This window comes from Lepidothrix coronata, unplaced genomic scaffold, assembly GCF_001604755.1.
Source record: "Lepidothrix coronata isolate B3197 unplaced genomic scaffold, Lepidothrix_coronata-1.0 Scaffold22, whole genome shotgun sequence".
Taxonomy (NCBI): Eukaryota; Metazoa; Chordata; class Aves; order Passeriformes; family Pipridae; genus Lepidothrix; species Lepidothrix coronata.
The window spans coordinates 5,893,883-5,914,121 of record NW_016690202.1 but is presented as its reverse complement, the minus strand read 5'-3'; the positions used below and the strand labels follow the sequence as shown (position 1 = coordinate 5,914,121).

The 20,239-nt window shown below is 38.2% G+C and overlaps 1 protein-coding gene across 10 annotated transcripts in view; it reads left to right on the top strand.

Moving 5' to 3' along the window:
• Window positions 1–20,239, top strand: part of GLIS3 (GLIS family zinc finger 3) — a 175,160-nt gene that overhangs the window by 120,861 nt on the left and 34,060 nt on the right. For 5 of the 10 annotated variants that reach the window (XM_017808301.1, XM_017808300.1, XM_017808299.1 and 2 more), the window contains exons 6-7: window positions 8,043–8,184; window positions 14,315–14,477. In XM_017808301.1, the coding sequence (XP_017663790.1) occupies window positions 8,043–8,184; window positions 14,315–14,477 (305 nt within the window). The remainder of the gene's footprint in view (window positions 1–8,042; window positions 8,185–14,314; window positions 14,478–20,239) is intronic. The other 5 variants (XR_001873743.1, XR_001873742.1, XR_001873741.1 and 2 more) reach the window with 2 other exon arrangements.

Genomic DNA, 20,239 nt, shown 5'->3' with positions numbered 1-20,239 from the left:
TATTTTACACATTTTTCTGCTCAAGAAGTGAAAATTTGCCAAACATATATATTTTCAGAAAGTGAAAGCACGTTATTCAGTACAAGTCGTTTCTTTGTCAGGCTGCATTTACCTGGGAAAACTGATGTTTAGCAGTATCATATACTAGCTATATCCCCAAATCAGTCTGGCACAAAAGAGTGATTTTCTTCCTGCTTTTTGAATGGCACAGCTCAGCTATTAGGTTGCTGTTCACACCAAAACCAGCTACAAGCCTCTTTGGAACTGCGAACAAAAATAATTACGAAATAGAAAGGATCCTAGGTGTAAGGTAGATAATATTTCTGTTAAGATAGTTGAGTGTTTTCAGATTTGATACAATCTGATATGGGACAGGAAGAGAGGTAGTGTGTGGGGTGGTGTGCGCGCGCGCGTGTGTGTGTGCACACAAACATCTGTATGGGTGCTTTCTAGTTCTGTAGAGCAAAATGATAATCAATTTTCAACAAAACTATGGCCAAACTAACTTTTTTTATCTCAGAAAAGGGCAACTTACAATACATCTCACTCAAACTGTACTTTCCTTCTTTAAAGTAAGATTCTCAGTTTGATTTTTTTATTCAAGGTTTCCTTTAAGATCTGTCCCACCTGGAATTTTTCCTGTTAAAGTGATGTTCTTGGTGTCCTGTATCATTTTAGCGATGATATAACCCAAAAAAGTACTCAAGTTAGAATAATACCAATCAAAAGAAAACTGCCTGTTCTATATATATTAAAAGTAGAATTAATTTTAGTGTTATCAATCTTAATGTAACAGTGTTTTCTTTTTGTAGTATTGCTTCAAAATCAAAATTTCTTCTTGACTTGAAATTTGCCAAAGTTAGCTAATTGTCTAGCTTCCAGATCCTTTTGATTTTTAATGCAAGATGCTGAAAAACACTTTTGGTGTGTTTTCCTGATCCGTGCTGAGACATGAAGATAGAAGCCATTTTTGTATTGAACTCAAATGTTGTTCTTGCGTAGAACCTAACAGCACTACTGTTCATGTAGGGTAGTCTAATTTGATTTTTATTGTGTTTTCCTGGCCAAACATTTAATTGAAACAGAATGTTAAAGCAGAGAAAAATAGCACACACACGTCTGAAAGCTGTGGTAGTCACTTAACAGAACATTTCTGTCTAGAAATCCTGCACAGATAACTCCCTGAAAACAATAGTTATCAAGGAGTCTCTTCTGTCTGCATTGGTTCTTTGCCCCAAAATGTCTGTAGTTTCCAGAGGCAAGAATTGGGACACTTTTTATTGACTCTGTTTAATTTTCTGCTTTCAAAAAGCTTTGGTACTGTGCAAGAAAGCACTGGACCTTGAGGCTGATGTGTATGAGTAAAGGGATGATCTGGATCTAGCAAGCAAAACTAATATGAGTAAATACTGTCACGTAGCATGGTTTCATGGTGAACTTGTAATTTTCTCATGGTGACATCTGTGTACTGCCAATGTCATTATTCAACCAGGACTTAATTTTATTCTTAACTATGCAAGCAAATATTATATTCTAACTACTTCTTCAGAGAAGGTAGTACAATATGTGGCTCTAGATAGGTCATACTCCCCCATCCCAATGCCAACTTAAATTACGGACAATAAGATTGAATAAAAATTATTAACTTGTTCTGTGCTTGACAGGTAGTGCTTAGTAAATTAATAGACAGACTATGTGAATAACAGAAATGTCTCCTTAGTTTTATAATGAAAACAAAACCACGTCTATAGAGCTGTTGCAGCTTGTGCAGAACAATTCCTTGAAATGAAACGTAGCAATATTTAGAGGGATTTTTTGCTCGTTTTAGACATGGCAGGCACAGATCTAACCTGCATGAAAATAAATAGACTATAACTAATGTCCCCCTTATCTATGGAAATACTCTGCTAGGTGTACAGCATATATGTAGTCCATTAAGCATGCTTTTATGTAAGCAAGATTTAAAATGCTGTGATTTGATGACAAAACTGGCATGTTTGAATGACTGAATAAGTCTAGACTTTGCTGAAGAATTATTTGAGTCAATCTGAATACACATAGACAGATTTTGAAGTTACTGACATTGTATTTTATGTGGTTTAGGATTTCTCAAACTAATAGAGAAATCCTAAACTACTTCTTTTCTGATTAAGTGTATTCATAAACGCACATTTTGTATGTTTTCCTTGATGGTGTCTGATTTCTATTGTACAGGAGTAATGCTGAGGAAATTAGCCAGGTTGTACAAAAACATGCAGATCTCAGATAAAACATTCACTGGTTAGAGATATATAAAACAAATGATCTTTTATTTTAAAGAGACATTTTCTCGGGATTTATGTAATGCATCAAATCAACAGCACATCTCTGCATTTTAACTCAAATATAACGAAATTGAAAACCGAAGACTGTATAATCTTACTTCCCTCTAATTACTTCTGTTTATTTTGTTTAATCTTGGGTAATTATTTATTCATATGTAAGACTTACAGGAGTAGAATTTCCATCCATTGTTCTGAAAGGTGATAAACATTAGTTGGTTGTCAAAGAAATAAAACAGTTGTAAACCATGGCTGACAGTGATTTGTTTTGTGTATTAGAAAAAACTGCCCCATTGTGATAGTGGAAATGTCTCTTTTTATTTCCAGCATACAAATACAAATCTTCACAAGTTTACCATAAAACTGAGCTATTAAAATTGAAAATCTGTTATTTAGAACCAGTTGATTGTTAATTTGCACTTTGGTCAGCCATAAATTTAGGCTGCATTACAGCACACAGAAAATGTCTGCACTCAGCATGGCAAAATTGTCACTTATTGATTTCACCATTCAGCAAGGTAACTCTCTAACCTCACAGTTCTTAAAAACGGATTGCCAGGTTTTCAGTCCCAGCATGCTTGTAGCTGGTGCTTGGCTCAGTGATTGTGAGGGAAGCAAGGTGATCATGGAGCTGTGAGATATTACAGCCACGATGCTAGGAGATTTGTGCTGGTATGTGATGTATGCAGAAGTCAGAGCATCATCTGTCTTTTGCAGTTGGATGATAAGTCTGCAGTCTAGTTTGGAAAAGAAATGCATTGGTGTTAAAGCAAGAAACAGACTGCATCAGCTAGATCTGGTCAATTATTATTTCTCCTTCATAACTTTTTTAACAGAACATAAAATTCTGTGATTGCAGTGAATGGTTGGTGGGTTTTGCTTATTTGTAAAATCATCTATCTCTTCACTGTCTATCCAGTGTTTCTTCACATGGCACTGATTTCCCTGCATTTGTCAAAATGCAAAACATTGGCTTCAGTTAAAACTCTTTTGTGAAATATGAAAAAATATTTGACTGAGATAGAGTGGTTTTTTACCCTGAATGTCTTTACAGGAAAAATAAATGCCTTGATCAGATCTATTTGAACCAGAGTCTGTGTTTTGCCATCTGTTTTGTTCCAAAAAGGCCACAGCTTATTTCACCCCTGTTAATAGTACAGAGGAAAAATCTGGAAGAACACTGGGCAGAGGATGAGCTTTAAATGGCAGAGGAAACAGGATGCAGCAACCAAAGCATGGTTACTGTCTTGATAGAGACAAAACAGTAATGGTGGGAAATGGAGTTTTCCAGAAGTTGTGCCTAGTTTGGGAAGCAGCTGTAATTTAATGGCTGGTTCTGCTAAAGGAAGCTTACCCGTTTCTGGTCCTGCCCTGCTAAGCAGTAGAGAATGGCTCTTCTCTTGCTTTCTGCTTTTTCCAGTGGTATGACAGTAATTACTTTTAAAGAGCTACTCATATGCATACCCTGCAGCAGGGGACAGTAAAGTTATTCCCAGAATCTCTTACCTGGATAGGGCTTATAGAAGGTCCATGGTAGTATTTTTAGTGGCAATTTGAATTAGCAGTATGCATCTGCAGTTGCACAAGTCAATGTAATACCCACCTCTTGCTCAGGAGATTTCATCATATATAAGTTAAAGACATATCTTGTCATTCTAAAGTTACATATTATATACATATAGAATCATCGAATCATAGAATGAACCGAGTTGGAAAAGACCTGCGAGATCATCAAGTCCAACCCTTGATCCAACCTCCGTGGTTACTAGTGCACTAAGTGCCACATCCAGTCTCATCTTAAAAACTTCCAGGGACAGTGAATCCACCACCTCCCTGGGCAGCCCATTCCAATGTCTGATTACTATCTCTGTAAAACATTTCTTCCTAAAATCCAACCTAAACTTCCCCTGGCAGAGCTTAAGACCATGCCCTCTTGTCCTACTGCTGGTTGCCTGGGAGAAGAGTCCAACGCCCACCTGGCTACAACCTCCTTTCAGGTAGTTGTAGAGAGTGATGAGGTCTCCCCTGAGCCTCCTCTTCTCCAGGCTAAACAACCCCAGCTCCCTCAGCCTCTCTGCATAGGACTTGTGCTCAAGTCCCTTCACCAGCCTTGTTGCTCTTCTCTGGACCTGCTCCAACACCTCAATATCCTTCCTGAACTGAGAGGCCCAGAACTGGACACAGTACTCCAGGTGTGGCCTCATCAGCACTGAGTCCAGGGCAATAATCAATTCCCTGGTCCTGTTGGCCACACTGTTCCTGATACAGGCCAGGATGCCATTGGCCTTCTTGGCCACCTGGGCACACTGCTGGCTCATGTTCAGCTTCCTGTCAATCAGCACTCCCAGGTCCCTCTCTGCCTGGCTGCTCTCCAGCCACTCTGTCCCCAGCCTGTAGCGCTGCATGGGGTTGTTGTGGCCAAAGGGCAGGACCCGGCACCTGGCCTTGTTGAACCTCATCCCATTGGAATCAGCCCAACTCTCCAGCTTGTCCAGGTCCTTCTGCAGAGCCCTCCTGCCTTCCAGCAGCTCTAACACATAGAGCCACCCCTCCACCTCTTGTACCTTGCCTGTCCCTTCTGAAGAGCTTGTAGCCACCCATGGCAGCACTCCAGTCATGCAAGTCATCCCACCACATTTCCATGATAGGGAACTACATCGTAGCTTTCCTGCTGCTCGATGGCTTCCAGCTCCTCTTGTTTGTTACCCATGCTGCGTGCATTGGTGTACATGCACTTCAGCTGTGCTGCTTATTTCACTTCTAACTCTGGCTTTCCACCCTCAGGCTCATCTCTGGAGAGACTGGTTTCAACTCCTTCCCCCTTCAAACCTAGTATAAAGCCCTCCTGATCAGCCCCGACAGCTTACAGGCTAGAGTCCTTCTGCCCTTGCAAGGTAGATGAAGCCCATCTGACTCTGGCAGGCGTGGTGCCATAGAAAATAGCATAACCTTAGATATTGTAATACATACACTTATATTCTGTGTGCGTATGTAAGATTATAAAATACATATTTCTAGCCCTTATGGTTGTAAATATCAATCAACAATAGCCAATACATGAAATAAGAACTGTCTTCAGAAATCAGGTCACAGCTGTCTCATAGTGTTTCTTTCTTTGTTTTTGTTTTTCTGTTGATAATCCTGGCATTTCTTTGTCTTTATAAGCATTCACTATTGATCAAACCAGAAAATTTGGCAAGCTAGAAAATCTATCAGATTCTCGTGATAGATTTGTTCTAAATATCAAAGGATTTGTGAATGCAAAACAAAACTCCTGAACAGTGCAAAATAGAAAAATTTGTAAAATAGGTGTTTGCCTATTTTATTTTACAAGAATTACTCAATTCTTGTAACTAATATGTAAATAGTTAGCTCTCCCTGTTTTATGCACTGTTTTATCCATATGAGTGCTATCTGATACAGAAAATCGATCCGTTTCTTGCCAAAAATGTGCACAAATAAACAACTTTATGCAGGCAACTTCTGTGAATTCGTATTCTATGTGTTTTCTATAGAAGTCAAATTTTTTCATCATTATTTTCATATTAAATTCTGTGGACATTTAAAATCACATAATGTTTATTAATAATGTAACTGATAAGAATTTGAATGAGGAGGTATTTGACAATTTCACAACCACTTAATTTTATGAAAAAGCCGTGTAACTAGTGATAGCAGCAAACCCAGCATAATTAGTGTGTGATACCAGACAATGATACGTGCTGCACCGGAAGAACCATTTGTACTTACAGCAGTTTGTAAATATGGATAATAAAGAAAAAGCTTTTTTCAGGGTATTTCTCCTTTTCTCCCTCTTCCCTGCCTTGCTCTCCTCAATACAATTCTAGAATACAGATATACCTCACAAAGGTAGTGTACCTTGGGGCTTAATAATGACTCACTAAATTTTTAGGAGAAGGAATAATCTACAACATGCATAGTCTGTGCATAGGTATCACAGGCCGTGTAATATTTCTTACCTACAGTTACCTTGTGTCAGGTGCTTATGATGGGTAAGACCAACTCTCTGCTCTGTTGCAACAGTTTTATACTAGTGCATATTATCAAAAGTAATTTCAGTGTTTATCAGCATCTTGTGGCACAGTAATGGGTCTTTTTACAGTTGCATTCAGAATAATCTCATGTCTTAATTTGTCCCATCCCTGGAAGTGTTCAAGGCCAGGTTGGATGGGACTCCAAGCAACCTGGTCTAGTGGAAGATGTCCCTTCCTGTGGCAGAGAGGGTGGACTGAGATGATCTTTAAGGTGCCTTCCAACTCAAACCATTCTGTGATTAATTTCTGAGTATAGGATGGACAGAAATTTCTCTTCTTGTTCCTCTTGCTCCCCCTAGGAGTTTTTTAGAGGTTCTAGGTTATGTTCTAGTTACTGTTACCTGCTCATCTCTCATGGCAACAAACAAGAGAGGAGAAACCTCAATTGCATCTGTGACATTTGCTTCTTGGGACTCTGATACACAAGTGCAGCAAATCTTACTGCACCAGGTCAGGTTTCTGTCTGTCATGCTGCATAAACTTTCTCTGCACCAGCATGGGGGACAGGACAGGATATTTATTGGCATTTCAGCCACTGCAGTGTCCAACGTGCATATAAGCTCACACCCTCCTTTATTGATGATTTTAAGTGAATACGCCAGTCTATGAACCATGATGGCTGTAATGAACAGGCAAATTTTTGTTATATAAAACAGTAAAATCAGGAATGAAGCTGGGACCTGCATCAGTGCCACCAGCCTGGAGCAGCATCCATCTGCCATAGACCTCAACATACAGTTTGGCATTACAGCTAAGACAGCCTTGAGTTAGGGTGCTGCAGCAGGCTTCCTCCCTTTTCTTATTTTAGTTTGGTGAATTTTTTTTTTTTTTACTCTATTTTATTGCAGCATTGGAGTGAGACTGTTCATCCAGTTTCATCCAAAGGAAAATTCTTCTTATGAACTTGTTTATTAATTGTTTTCAGAGTGAATTTTCTGCTGGATCAACCAGATAAACAGACTTGCTGTTGATGGAACAGGTACCAGGCAAGTGGCCATGCATGCAGCTGGGATTAGTGGCAGTGACACAGCACTCATGGTCAGATCAGTTCAGCTGTAATGTAAAACAAATATAGTCCTAGTCAGTTTAACAATGGTGTCTCAGACAACTTTGGTCCATATAAAGTGGTCCCACTTCCATCCTGACTGTCTTGAATGTTAGCTCTCCTGGCTGCTCATTCCCAGTCCCTCGTTTCCAGTGCCATGAGCACCTTTGCTTTTCTGGTCCTGCAGTGAGCCAGGGCATTAAATGAGCATGTAAATATTTTTATTTATTATAATACCCTCCGCTGATACAAGCAATGTCAGACACGTGATAAATCTCCTTTACTGATTAACCAGGACACTCTTCTCTTTTGCAGTGCATGACAAGAGAATGCACTGAAGTCCATTTGTCCCAGTTCCTAACTGTACAAATAGCCCTTGTCCCGAGTATGGTTTTGTTAAGCATCTGGAAGTATTTTCTTCCTCAGATTCAAAAAATGCCTGCTATAATAAAGGATGATGTTAATCAGGATTTAAAAGAGAGGATTTCTGATTGTGGTTCTTTCTCTAATCTCTCAACATTTCTTCATTATAATTTTTCACTGTCTTGAGGATTTTGATGATTATTTCCTGGTTTTTGCCCATGTTATAATTTCTATTTTTTTTTATCTCTTATGTTTCAGTTGCAGTCAAGCTCAGAGCTTGGTCAGGACATCCTGAATGACTGCCTTGCAATCCAGACCCTCCAGCCAGCCCTATCACCACATGACACTGCAGATAATTCCATGGGATACTCCACAGGGCCTGTTCATAATATTTACCCAGGTATAGAAAAAGACATATGAAAAGCTGCTATATAATTGCTCACTTAAGATCAGGGATGATTTTGCAGAGTAGATGTACTCTGAAATCCATATCTATCTCATAAGAAGAATAGAATCTGCAAAGTAATATAAAAATATCGATTTTGAACATATTTTTATATGATTTTTGGAGAGAGGCAGGCCAAATCATATCCATGAAAAGACCTACTGCAATGCAGAGCAATATTTGACTTCTGCTAACAATTTACTGCTCTCATTCTTGTAGACATCAAGAACATGTTAAGCTTCATTTAAAATTACAATATTTTCCCTCTTCCTTATTCATGGATCACATATCAGTTTTCCAATTGATCTACATTAATGAACTTAAATGCTGTGTTATGAGCTATAGATATGCCAATAAACACATTTATACTATAAATGTAATCCTATTTTATTGTTTCAGTTAAATATCTGAGATTTTCATATTAAAATAACTAACTTTGTACACCTGCCTGAATGTACAATTGTTGTTCACATTTCAACTAAATTTGAAACAGTTGGTAAGCTATGAGTAATAATACATCTCAAAGCTCAAGACAGCATGGACAGGGTGTTAACATTTTTAATGGAGTATTTTAGCAGTCGTGAAGGCATCTGTTTTTAACTTTCAGACAGAATGCATTACATCTTATATCAGTCCAACTTGAAAGTGAGAACCAGATGTAGGAAGTGAATGAATTGGCTACATTAATGTTATGTGCAGTGATGAAAATTCCATTATATGAAGTGGCCACTTCAATAAGTAGTTTTATTTTATTGAGAGCCTTGTAAAGCTATCAATTCTATTATATGTTTTTGTCAAGGCTTTTGTGAGTTACACACTGGCTGGTGATGATGCAGGTTTATATGACAAAAATTAGGAAATTTAAAGCTGTGACTGTATTCTAATTTATTAAATAATTGATATTACTTGTACATTGTTAACTTTTAAATGCCTTATTCTGAGTAGGAGGTGAGTGTGGCATCTGTTACTTGAAAGCGTAAAGAAATTTCAGATTTTAGAAATGTGATTTTGGCCAGGAAATTTCTGGGAACATGTTGTTGGTTATAGTTGCTTATTTCATGTTGTATGTTGAGAGGGAGTTGGGTAGTGAGGAATGTTGAGATTTAAGAAAATTGTTTAATGGCATTGCCCAGGGTAATGTGCAAAACTGAGAGATAATAAAGACTCAGCTTTTCCTTTCAAGTCCCTAGACAGAAAAGAAGGTGGGATGGGACATTGTGTCACATGAGCCAAGACCAGATTTTCGGAAACTGAGGACATTCTCACAGATTTCCACAGCAGCCTGTTGAGCACTCATTTCTTTTACCAGTCTAGCTTCCAGACTCTGATTAAATGTCAAACTCCGGCAGCTTGGTCAATCCAAATCTAGGCTGACAGTGGCTTGAACAAAATGCTGCTCGTTACAAGCTGAATTAAGCTGCTGCCTCCAGCCAGCCCTTAACTGGCAGTTGTCTGCAGTCGTGATGTCCCACAGACAGCTTCTGAGACTGTGGCATTACATTTTGTAGTGTCATTCCTGCCTTGTCTTATGTACTTGGTGTTTACAGCACTACTAACTATGGACATTGTTTGATATAATAATTTATTTTGCTCGTTTCTTACTTGGCACTGCTTCCTATTGTGTGGCAATTTTTATAGTGTTAATCAACGTATTCTTATCAACATGAATTTCTGTGTAAGTAATAATCTGCTTTCCCTTACTTGTGTTCACAGCTATCTATAACTTGGAAATTTCTTGTAGTTTTATTCACTTCTGTTGTTTCACATCAGTTAACTGAGGGTAGGTATAATGTCAGGTATAGGTGAATACATGTCACTCCATTTTGACAACCACCCAATCCAGTTGAAATGAGTTGTTTCATTAACTACTCATCAGGGCTGCTACATAATAATATACTCTGTGAATAAATGAGATAATTCCACCAGGCAGGGAATTATTTAATTGAAATGACCCAATGAGAGGAAAGTAAAATACAGAAAAGCTTAAGTGTCCTGCCTTACAGAAGCTACCCTTCAAAATTCTCTGAAAACAATTTTTTTTTGGTATATAACAAAATATAACAAAAAACTTTGAGACTTCTGAAAAATAAGATATGTAAATTTTACTGGATACTGTTTGAGGCAGCATATTATCTGAAATGTGTCTGTGCTACTTTTCAAGTGGAAACAGGAACAGATTTCCATTCTTCCAGTGATGTCAAATCAAACTTTTCTGACTTGAAGGTGACTTTGCTTATCATTGATGCACATTTAAGGCAAAGGTATGAGGTTTCTTTTCCTTTCTGAAGAAGTCTACAGAATAAATGTTTGAAAGCAAACTATTAGAAATATGTAAGAAATGTCAAAAGTAGACATTTGGAAGCAAGTCCCTTTTTACTTACATAGTACAATGCCTGCAGTGACAACTGTACAGTTTCAGTACTCTTGAAGTACAGAATCTACAAACACAGCTACATTTAAATGAAATACAACAATAATATTTTTGATTATGTATCTATTACTTAGAGTTAACTCTCCATAAATATTTTTTCTTATCTTGTAGTCTTAATAAAAGAAATCTGAACTTACTAAGGTATAATCTTACTAATACAGTGATATAGCATGACAGATCCTTTGCTTAAAACTAACACAAGATTGTATTTAAAGATCTAAAGCAAGCATATAGACTCTTGTAAGGCTAAATAAAGTGATAGCATCTGGGTTTTTACATAGGCTTCTGGGCTTATTCAGTTCACAGAATGAAGATGTGAGCAATTAATTCATAATAAGAACATATGGATGATAGTTTTTTCTACTGTGTAATCATATGAACTTACTGTTTATAGAGCAATCTAAAATCCGTAAAGCTGAAAGAATCATAAGTAATGCAATACAAAAAAATACTTTTACTGTGCTGTTTGTTTAAAACTTGACCATTTCATATTTAAGCATAAACCAGAATGTGTAATTCATGTATGAATAGTTAATGAATGTCATACTCAGCTCTGCTCAAGAGCAAGCAAATGATATTACTTAAGCTTGGCAAGTGCATGACTTTCTTTGCAAGTTGGAATTTAAAAGCTGCATCTGTAAAGTTACAGAACTTACTTGAATTCTGTTTTTTAAATAATGTCTTATGCTGTATTGTGAAACTTTGACCTAACTACTTTTAGGCCTATGATGTAAGTTGTGCTTTGCTTAAGTAATACTTTTCTTTGTGGGTTTTTTTTTCCCCACTGTAATAGTACTAAGCTAGGTGCTCTGTGCACATAATAAGAAAACATCTGATCCCTATGGAGTATGTATCTAAGATAATGTTAGGAAAGTAGGTAGGTACAACAGGCAGGTAAAGGATAGAGGACATTTACAGGAAAAATAAAAGAATTTTATTAAAACAATTGTCCCAGTGAGTGAGCTCCCTAAGGGATGTCTGAGAAAAAAGGCAGTCTGTTTGGTGAGGCTGACAGCCTTGGAAAGTAGCTACAGCTCATTACCGTAAGAAAAATCAAAAAAAATTAAAAGGAAGAACAGACACATGAATGGTCCTAGCCATGAAAAACAAAATTGTGTTTGATGCACAGGGAATGGATGCAAAAGAGGCAGTGATGTAGGGTTACCAACAACAAAGAGGATCTCTGCTGTCACCCTTTGGGGTGAATTTAAGTATTGTGTAAGTATCTAGAACTCCTGGTGAATGTGCTGTAGTCCCAGATAGGACCATACACCCATTACAAGGAGTTGAATAGTGTTAATATTATTATCTATCTGAGTTTAAGGAGGATAGCTTATTTCCCCTCAGACTTGTCGTTTTATTCACCAGTTTTACTTCTGAGTTTATGATTTCCATTTTGAGACATCTTAGAGGTTCTCCAAAAATCCATGCAATGTTTGGATTCACATTGTAAAGAAGAGAACATTTACTGATGGATTAATGTGTAAGCAACACAGCCTTTTGCACCATTTATAGTTCCTTTCATCATGATGAGACAAAACTTTAGAAACTGCAATCCACTGAAAGAGAAGAAAATGCCTTAAAAGGCCGGGATGTGATCTAAAGATATAATTACAGTACTGTGAAACTAAGTCATTGTATATTCTTACAGAGTTTAATAAGTTTTTCTCATGGTAAAATGCAAGTTACCCTGTTTTTGCAAGGAATAATTTAAGTAGTCTCTGTTTTTATTTTGACAGTCAAGGATCTTCCTTTGTGGTGTACTGATATGTTAAATATTCTCTCTGCTTACTCTGTCAGAATGCATATTTGGTTTTTCAGTATTTTCTTCTGTGCTGCATGTAAACGTAAAATAAGAAATTTGAAAGTTCATTCCTCTGGTTTTCCCCCTGCATTTGTCTTGATGTTCCTGTGAGAGACGGGCATGAAGAAAGTGGCTTTTGGGGTGCATGAGCAAAAGTGGCAAAAACACATTCTCCTGTCTTAGTGGGGAGGTTCTTCCTCAGCTCGATCTTTGTGAGTTACTCTGTTGTCTGAGGTCGTTTCTCATCTCCTGTGGGATCTGCATCCTCTGTACCTCAGTTAAGGTTCTACTGTCAGATGTCTATTATCACTTAAGTTGTGATTAGGACGGTCTGGTCCGTATACAAAGTACCAAACAGTAGAGGCTAGTGCCAAGGTCAGCCTCCAGTCCACCAGCTTTGCCTGCAAATGTGGCTCATGACAACTTCTCATGACCTAAACTTTGGCATTACCTCTGCAGATGTTTTTACTCACAAAGTGGTTTCCTGTGTGTCATCTTACACCATCTGTCATTTCTACCAGCTGAAATGTGTCTGGGACTGCTCATTAATAAGGCTACAGCATAGGCTCCTGAGCCTTTCCTTAACTCTGCCTTAGCCTGGTGAATAACCAATGTGTCACAAAGGCAGGCTTGTAAGGACTAATAGCGTCTTTCCAGAAATAGGCTGAGGACTTAGGCGATGAGGTGAACTTTTTGCCCTTTTGATCTTATGTAGCAAAATTCAAAATTGTGGCCTGCAAAATAATTTTCTTGAAGACTGGTGTGTGGTGGGGTTACTCCTAAAGTAGTGTTTCTTCTGCTAGGATTGCAGCATGTATGCAGATATTTTAGCCTAGAAAGATGTTTTACCAGTGACAGCACCCTCTGGGGAACTGGTTTAAATTCTAGGATTTTATCAAAAAATTTGAATCATTAGTTCCAATATATTCACTAACATAATGTAATTTTTATAGTAGAATTTATTCCATAAACTATTCTGTAAACTAAGCCTAAACAATACTTTTTTTGCAAGAGACTGGAAGATACGACAGCCAAACAGTGAGAGATCATTTTTATCTTGTAGACAGCATATTTAATTCGTTCTCTGGGTTCATAAAATATTCAAGATCATGTATTTGGCTGCCATTCAGCATAAGCTACCTGACACAGATGTCAGTAAAAATAGTTCGGCAACTGGGTTTTCAGATATACAGAGATTTAAATTTTTCTGATTTAAACAACTTCTGATAACAAGGTTAAAGAATGAGGGATCAACTACCAAGGACATTTGAACAAAGTCCTGTATTGCTTTTTGTTTAGTCATCTAGAAACTTTCTTTATTAGAAAGTATACAAGAAAACCTTATAGAAAATTATTAAACTGTTAATGATGGTTTAACATTTTTGTATGTAATACTGAGGAGTCTGGGGCGATAATAGGGATATTACTCTTCAAGAAATTTAGGATTTTTACAGCAGAGAGGAAAATGTAGAAAGTATTTCACATTTTCAGAAACTGTGCTTTCTGCTTACCAGCTCTAAAAGTACCTATTTTAGGAAGTATTTGACACCTTTTCTGCAACAGGAATGTACAGAAGACTTGCAGCCTTAGTTAGACGAAAATTCCAAGACTGCGAACACAATTATGTCATGCCTGGGTGTATGAAAGTGTCATTTGGAAGCAGCAAAGAATATTATTTTCATGTGGGTTTTTCTTCTTCCCTTTGAACAGAAAACAACGCTTGAGAAAAAACAGTTAGTTGCTAAGAATTGTCACTGCAGCTTTAGAGGAGCTCTTACCTGTTGGTGTTTGCTCAGTTATCAGTATTATTGCCTGCATGATGAGGGTTATTTCTCTCCTTTTAATTTCAGCAGCCCTGATCTCCAGCACACAGACCAGTCAAAGTGCTACTGCAACTGGGGCAGTGTCCTTGTCCCACCCCAGCAGCCACCACTCCCCAGGACATAATGCACAGGGTAGTCCTCTCCATCCTCCCCCCCAGATACCTCTTCTCTCAGCTGCGGTCTCAGAGAGGTAAGACCAGTCCCAGTTTTTCCAATACTGAGCCTGAGGCAGAACTGCCTTCAGAGCTTCCAGGAGGGGTGGAAACTGAATTATCGGTGTACAGAGTCACTGGTGGCAGCCCCCACCTAACAATTGCTGTGGGTGTGGGTTTATCAGGGAAGGAGAGGTAAAAGGCACAATGTTATTCTAGCCTGGGCAGGGAGGCTTTCCATCCATATCCATTTCAGAGACTTCCTCCAGTCCCCTCTGGATCGCCACAGATGGCCCAAGCAGGGAAAGTGATACTGACCGGGACACTGAATCTCAGAGGACCCCAACCATACCTTACAGAATGGAGACCCCATGTTTCTGTTTACCTGTGGGAGGAAAGTCATATTTTGTCAATATTCTCTCAATATAAGTATTCCTTCAGGAATTTGGCTTTTTTTTTAATTGGTATTTTATTAAGACAAATAGCTAATGAACGAATTTTTACTTCACTAGTCTAAGAGTTTGATTTATAGCCAGGATTTATTTTATTCTAGTTATGTATATTTTATTATATGCTGCTTAGGTATTGCTGTTTCCATGATTTTAGATATTGCAGTGGTATAAAAGCAGATTGCTTGGAAGTGTTTTGATTTCATGTTTAGACATCCCCTAAATTATTTTCAGCAATCTTGCCAATTATCTAGGTAGTGTATGGCATTACAGATGTGGAAATCTGTAGTTCATTGAACCACAAGTCTAGCAGATCACAAGATTGAAGAGGCCTAAGCAAATAAGTTTTCAGTGGAAAAGTCAGGAAGATAACACCATCACACATTAATACTGAGTTCTTACTATATGTTTATGGATACTTAAACATTATTTTGTAAATATCCTTATTTTTCAGTTCTCTAAATGATAAATTGCTGTATTTCATTACTGTATTTCAAAGTCTTTAATTTCCTTGAGTGACAGAAATGCCAGTAATTTGAAGAGTGCAGTCTCTAATTATAAACCTGAAAAGAACATTCACTAGATTTCAGTTACCAGTAAATGAGCATAATTTTTTTGGATGAAAGCAGTACTCACTCTGCCTTGTGTCAGGAAGGTGGAAGAACATGATGGCTCGGGGAATTGACAGCAGGTGAAAGTACTTTTCTCTTTCAGACTTCACATGAATTCAGCCAGTTTGAGAGTGGCTGGAAGTTGTTGAGCTTTTTGTACATCAGTCAGACATAAAACTTGCTGCCTCATGATCACTGGAGCTCAGCTACTAGTTCAGTCCTTCTTCTTCACTCCTGGCCACATGGTCCTGGTCTTCTTCCCTTGCCCTGGCTCTCAACCTCTGTGCAGACCCTCTGAGGCTGCCCATGCTCTGTTTCCTGACACAGAGGCTTTGCTTTCCCAGTATAGTTTCCTCTCCAGTGCGTGACCTGTCCAACATCTGTACCCAAAAACTGCTAGAGCACAAGGTGACAAGTAGAGGCAGATCAGTGTTTTACTATTACAGGTATAAATGTCATTATGAAAGACAGTGACCTTGTCATTAGCCCATTTCCGAGGTTCTACTGGTGTAGAACCGTAGCAGACACATTTAGAGTGTGACTTCATTGATTCAGTTCATTGAATGCATTACAGACCTCAAGATAATACAGTACTCTACAGAACAATTAAAAGCTAGCACGATACACTCCTGTCTCATGTGCTGACTGTATACAGTTTCTCTAAAAAGGCTAACTCCCATATGTGAAGTTACTTTGAATTAAGAAAAAAGGTGCCAATGTCTTCATTGAGGTAGTGTGACAATTGGCAATTTAAATTGAGAAAAGAAAAAAGTATTACAGCAGTGTTAGTTTGGTTTCAGAATATATAGTACAAATTAGGGGCAGTGCTTAAAAGAAATACAAATTCAGAACCTGCATCTCGAATCTAATACAGTACACTCTCCTAGGGGCCCTACGAGTAGGTTGTCATTTACACTGCTTCATGAGTGTAACAACAGCTGTGAAAATGTGAACTGAACAAACCTTCCATATAGAAAGTGCCGGAGATAGTGTCTTTGAAAGGTGTAAATCACTCTGTTTATCCCCATTTCTTTGTTGAGAGGACTTAGGGGGGCAAGTAAGGGATTTGTTCCCCCACATGCTAGTTGGAGTTGGACTAGATGACCTTTGAAGGTCCCTTCCAACCCAAACTATTCTTCTGTGCTTCCAGCTTCAAACTATTCCACTGTGTGGTTCCTGACACTGTGGCATGCCTGGGGTCATTCCAGAGCTAGGACTGGCTGACCAGCACTTGCCCTGGCAGAAGGCTGTATTTGTTGGACTGAAGACAACCCAAACTGGCCTGGTGCTTTGATGACCCTGGGGGTCAGTCATGTGCCACTTTTTGGACAGAAGTGGAAGGAGATACACACTTTCCCTACCTCCCTGGGTACCATGGGATAGAGAAATAATTGGAGGATTTCATTTGTGTCTTTTTCTCCTAGGTGGTAGGAGAGGGAGTGTGGACTTGATTAACCCTTATTAATGTGAGAAAGTGAATGAAATATGGGACACATCTTACACTGCACTCATTCTGTGTACGAAACTCTGTGTACACAGAATGTAAGTCAGAGAGTTTGGATCCAAGAAGTAACTTCATTTATCAAATTAAGAAGAAGAGAACATGTACTTCACTTCCTTTTCATTCATTTTTGTAATATAAGAAGACATAAGCATACAAGAAAGCTGAAATCTCATTAAAACTCAAATAAAAAATTATGGGTTTATATGGCATAGTTAACATGTGCAGCTCAGTGCCCCAAAGCTGATGGTGCTAAATGCTTGAAATTATTATTTTTACATTATTTTTCTATTATTTATTGTATTGTCCAATATATGCATCTTTCTTTTGAGCAAGAAGTAACCTGTTTACTGATGTGAGACCAGAACAAAATTTTTCAGGGACTTGGTGTTCCATATTATTTTTACCAGGGCTAGCAGTGTGTCCCTAAAGTGTGATGCATCCTGGCTTCACAGGAATTTCTAGAGACTGTGTAAGGCTGAAAAGGAGATCTTAGGGCTGAACTGTTCAGTTTAGCAGCACTGTAATGCTATAATAAGTTCTGCAACTAGCTCCAAGCCAGACTTCCAGAAGCAAAAGCCTCTGAGTAGTTCTAACCAAGGAGCTGAGGCATCGAACCTTCAGATATTAAAAAGTCCTTTGTATGTGGCATACAAGAGGCTGCTTCAAAGAAAGTCTTTGGGTAAGGACCTTAACAATATGGTTTTGAAATAGGTACAGTAGCTTCTTTCCAGGCATGGGACACCTCAGAGGATTGTCTGCTAAGACAAGCAAATTTTTTTTTGTTAGTGAGCAAATGGCACATATAAGTGACTAATGCTAAAGAGTGGAGATGTCATTGGGCCAGATCCAGTAAAAAAAAAAGATGTAGTAAAATCTTTTCTTTTTTCATGTACCCACAATGAGTACTGGTCATTAAAAAATCACTTTTGTGTGTGTCATTTTAACTAATCTCATCAAAAGAGGTAAGCTTTGGTAACTTTGTCATCTATCTTGCTTACTACTAAATCTAGTCATTCCTCAGGAGGACACCTTTTCCCAGCTACTATTGGAAAGGAAGAGGCTTCTTAATGGCTCCAGAAATATTCCTGCTCTGATTTCGTACCCATCAAGCACGGGGAAGGGCAACTTTCTGCAAATATGGCTGGTTCCTGAGTGCATCGACTCCTAGGCTTGGCCACAGTTCTTGATAGCAATATCCAAGTGGTTACAAGCTGGTCCTGATTGTCTCAGGAACAGAATTAAATTTGCAGTTCCCCCAGTAACATATTGAACTGAGACAAATACAAGTTTTTCTTTTGTTAAGCAGAAGGAAAGAAAAGGTAGATAACTATGGACATGCATATGAGTAAGCCTGGGATTCATGAAATGATATATAGATCATTATAGAGACCACTAATGTCTATTAAAATGGAGCCCTGTCTGACTATACAATGTAGTTCATTATTATTGGGAGGGTTTTTCTGAATGTTAAATTGAAGGTGAAATCTCTTAAACTGTGCTTTCCTTTTGAGTTTTGAAAAGGATTTTTTCCCTGTTGGTGGGTGCTGGTTAAAACCATTTTTCAGATATTAATTTTCACAAATTAATTTTGAAAACACAGAGGATTATATACCATGATTTTTAAAATAATTAATAGTATTAAAGACTGTCTGTGCATTGCTTTTCATCTCTAACAGCAGCTAACAGTCTTTCTCTGTGAATGCTATACAAAAGACTAACTACAGTCATTACTCAGGAGACATATAACCAGGTAGTTGCAGCGCTTTTTAAGTCTCTGATCTTATTATCACAATATCACTACTGATTTCTCTTTTTAAAAAAGTTATTCTCTAGTATGGTGATGAAACACATGCATGCTTTGTTCCCTTCCTCCTTAGTATGTCTTTAAGTCTACTCTGCATCAGTTAGCTGGAACAATTAAATACTTGACACATTAAAGACTCGAATTCAGTAGTGACATCTTTATCTCCTCCATCTGTATAGCATATCTGAAGATGTGTTTATGAAGTTAATATCACCTCAGCACCAAGACCATTCGAACGCCATCTAATATGCATAAAAATGTGATTCCCAAAGAAAACTGAGTAGGTAGAAAATCATCCACAGTTCATCTTGATGCTTGGTACACTCCAAATACAGATTATGGACTACCAGTAAATAGCTTTCAAATGAAGTTGAAATGAAGCAGATAATGTGTGTGGCAGATGCAGATTCTGAGCTGCAGCGTAAAAGATCTCAGGTGACTTGGATTTAAATGCAGTTATAACCTATTCAATGACCCTGTCCAGAGGTGGTTTGTAGTGCCACTACTGCAGTTGCACCTTCTCTTGTATTCAGGATGTAATAAAAGCTTCCTTACATTTCTTCTTTTTTGCTAGCTTAAAGTCATATTGTGTGTTGAGGTTTAGTCTCAGGACAACAAGGACCAGATCCACATTTTAGGATACTGGTAGACTGTGTTAACTGCAAGCTCTAATCCCTTCTAGCAGCAGCTACTGAGCACACAGGAAAGGATAGATGGATACTCTCTCAGCAGACTTGCAGCTTGCTTTTAGCAATGGAGAGGCTGATCTGTGACAGGAATACTGCATCAGTTTCTACTCACCCTCTTGCAGAAATATCCTGGCTCTTTTTTGTTGGCCTTTCCATCTCTCCTCTCATGGATGAGAAAGTGGCCCAGAGCCATTCCTGAGCCCAGGCTGAGCTTTCATTAACTAATCAGACCTCATTGGTCTAGTGGGTGGTTTTCTGTCCACAAAAATGATCATAGCACCTATCTGTAGTGTACTTTGAGGTATGCAGTTTTAAGGAAATGTAGAAGAAAAGCCCATGAAAAAAGTAAAATCCGTAAAACTCTTGTTTAAAACCTTCAAAAGTAGTGTGTATCCTTGTAGTGCCAGTAGTGACAGAGCTGTGCAAAACATACCACTGAACCTATGTGGCAGCTCCACCACCAGGTTTATTTTCAAGAGTTCTTCTGGTCTGTGAGGCTTTCAAGTTTATACTTTGAATCCAGATCAACATTTTGATCTGGTCAGACTCTGGAAGCAATTTAACACTTGTCTCTATTTACATTATATTGCCTTCAAATTGTCCTTCAGGAAGGACAGCTACTTATTGATAGATAAAATTGATTGATATAAAGCCTTAAAATGAACAGCTGGCAATGCCTAAGAAATTAGGTTCCCCATGAGGCATCTCCTCCCATTAAGACTTAGACACAGAAGGAGTGGATT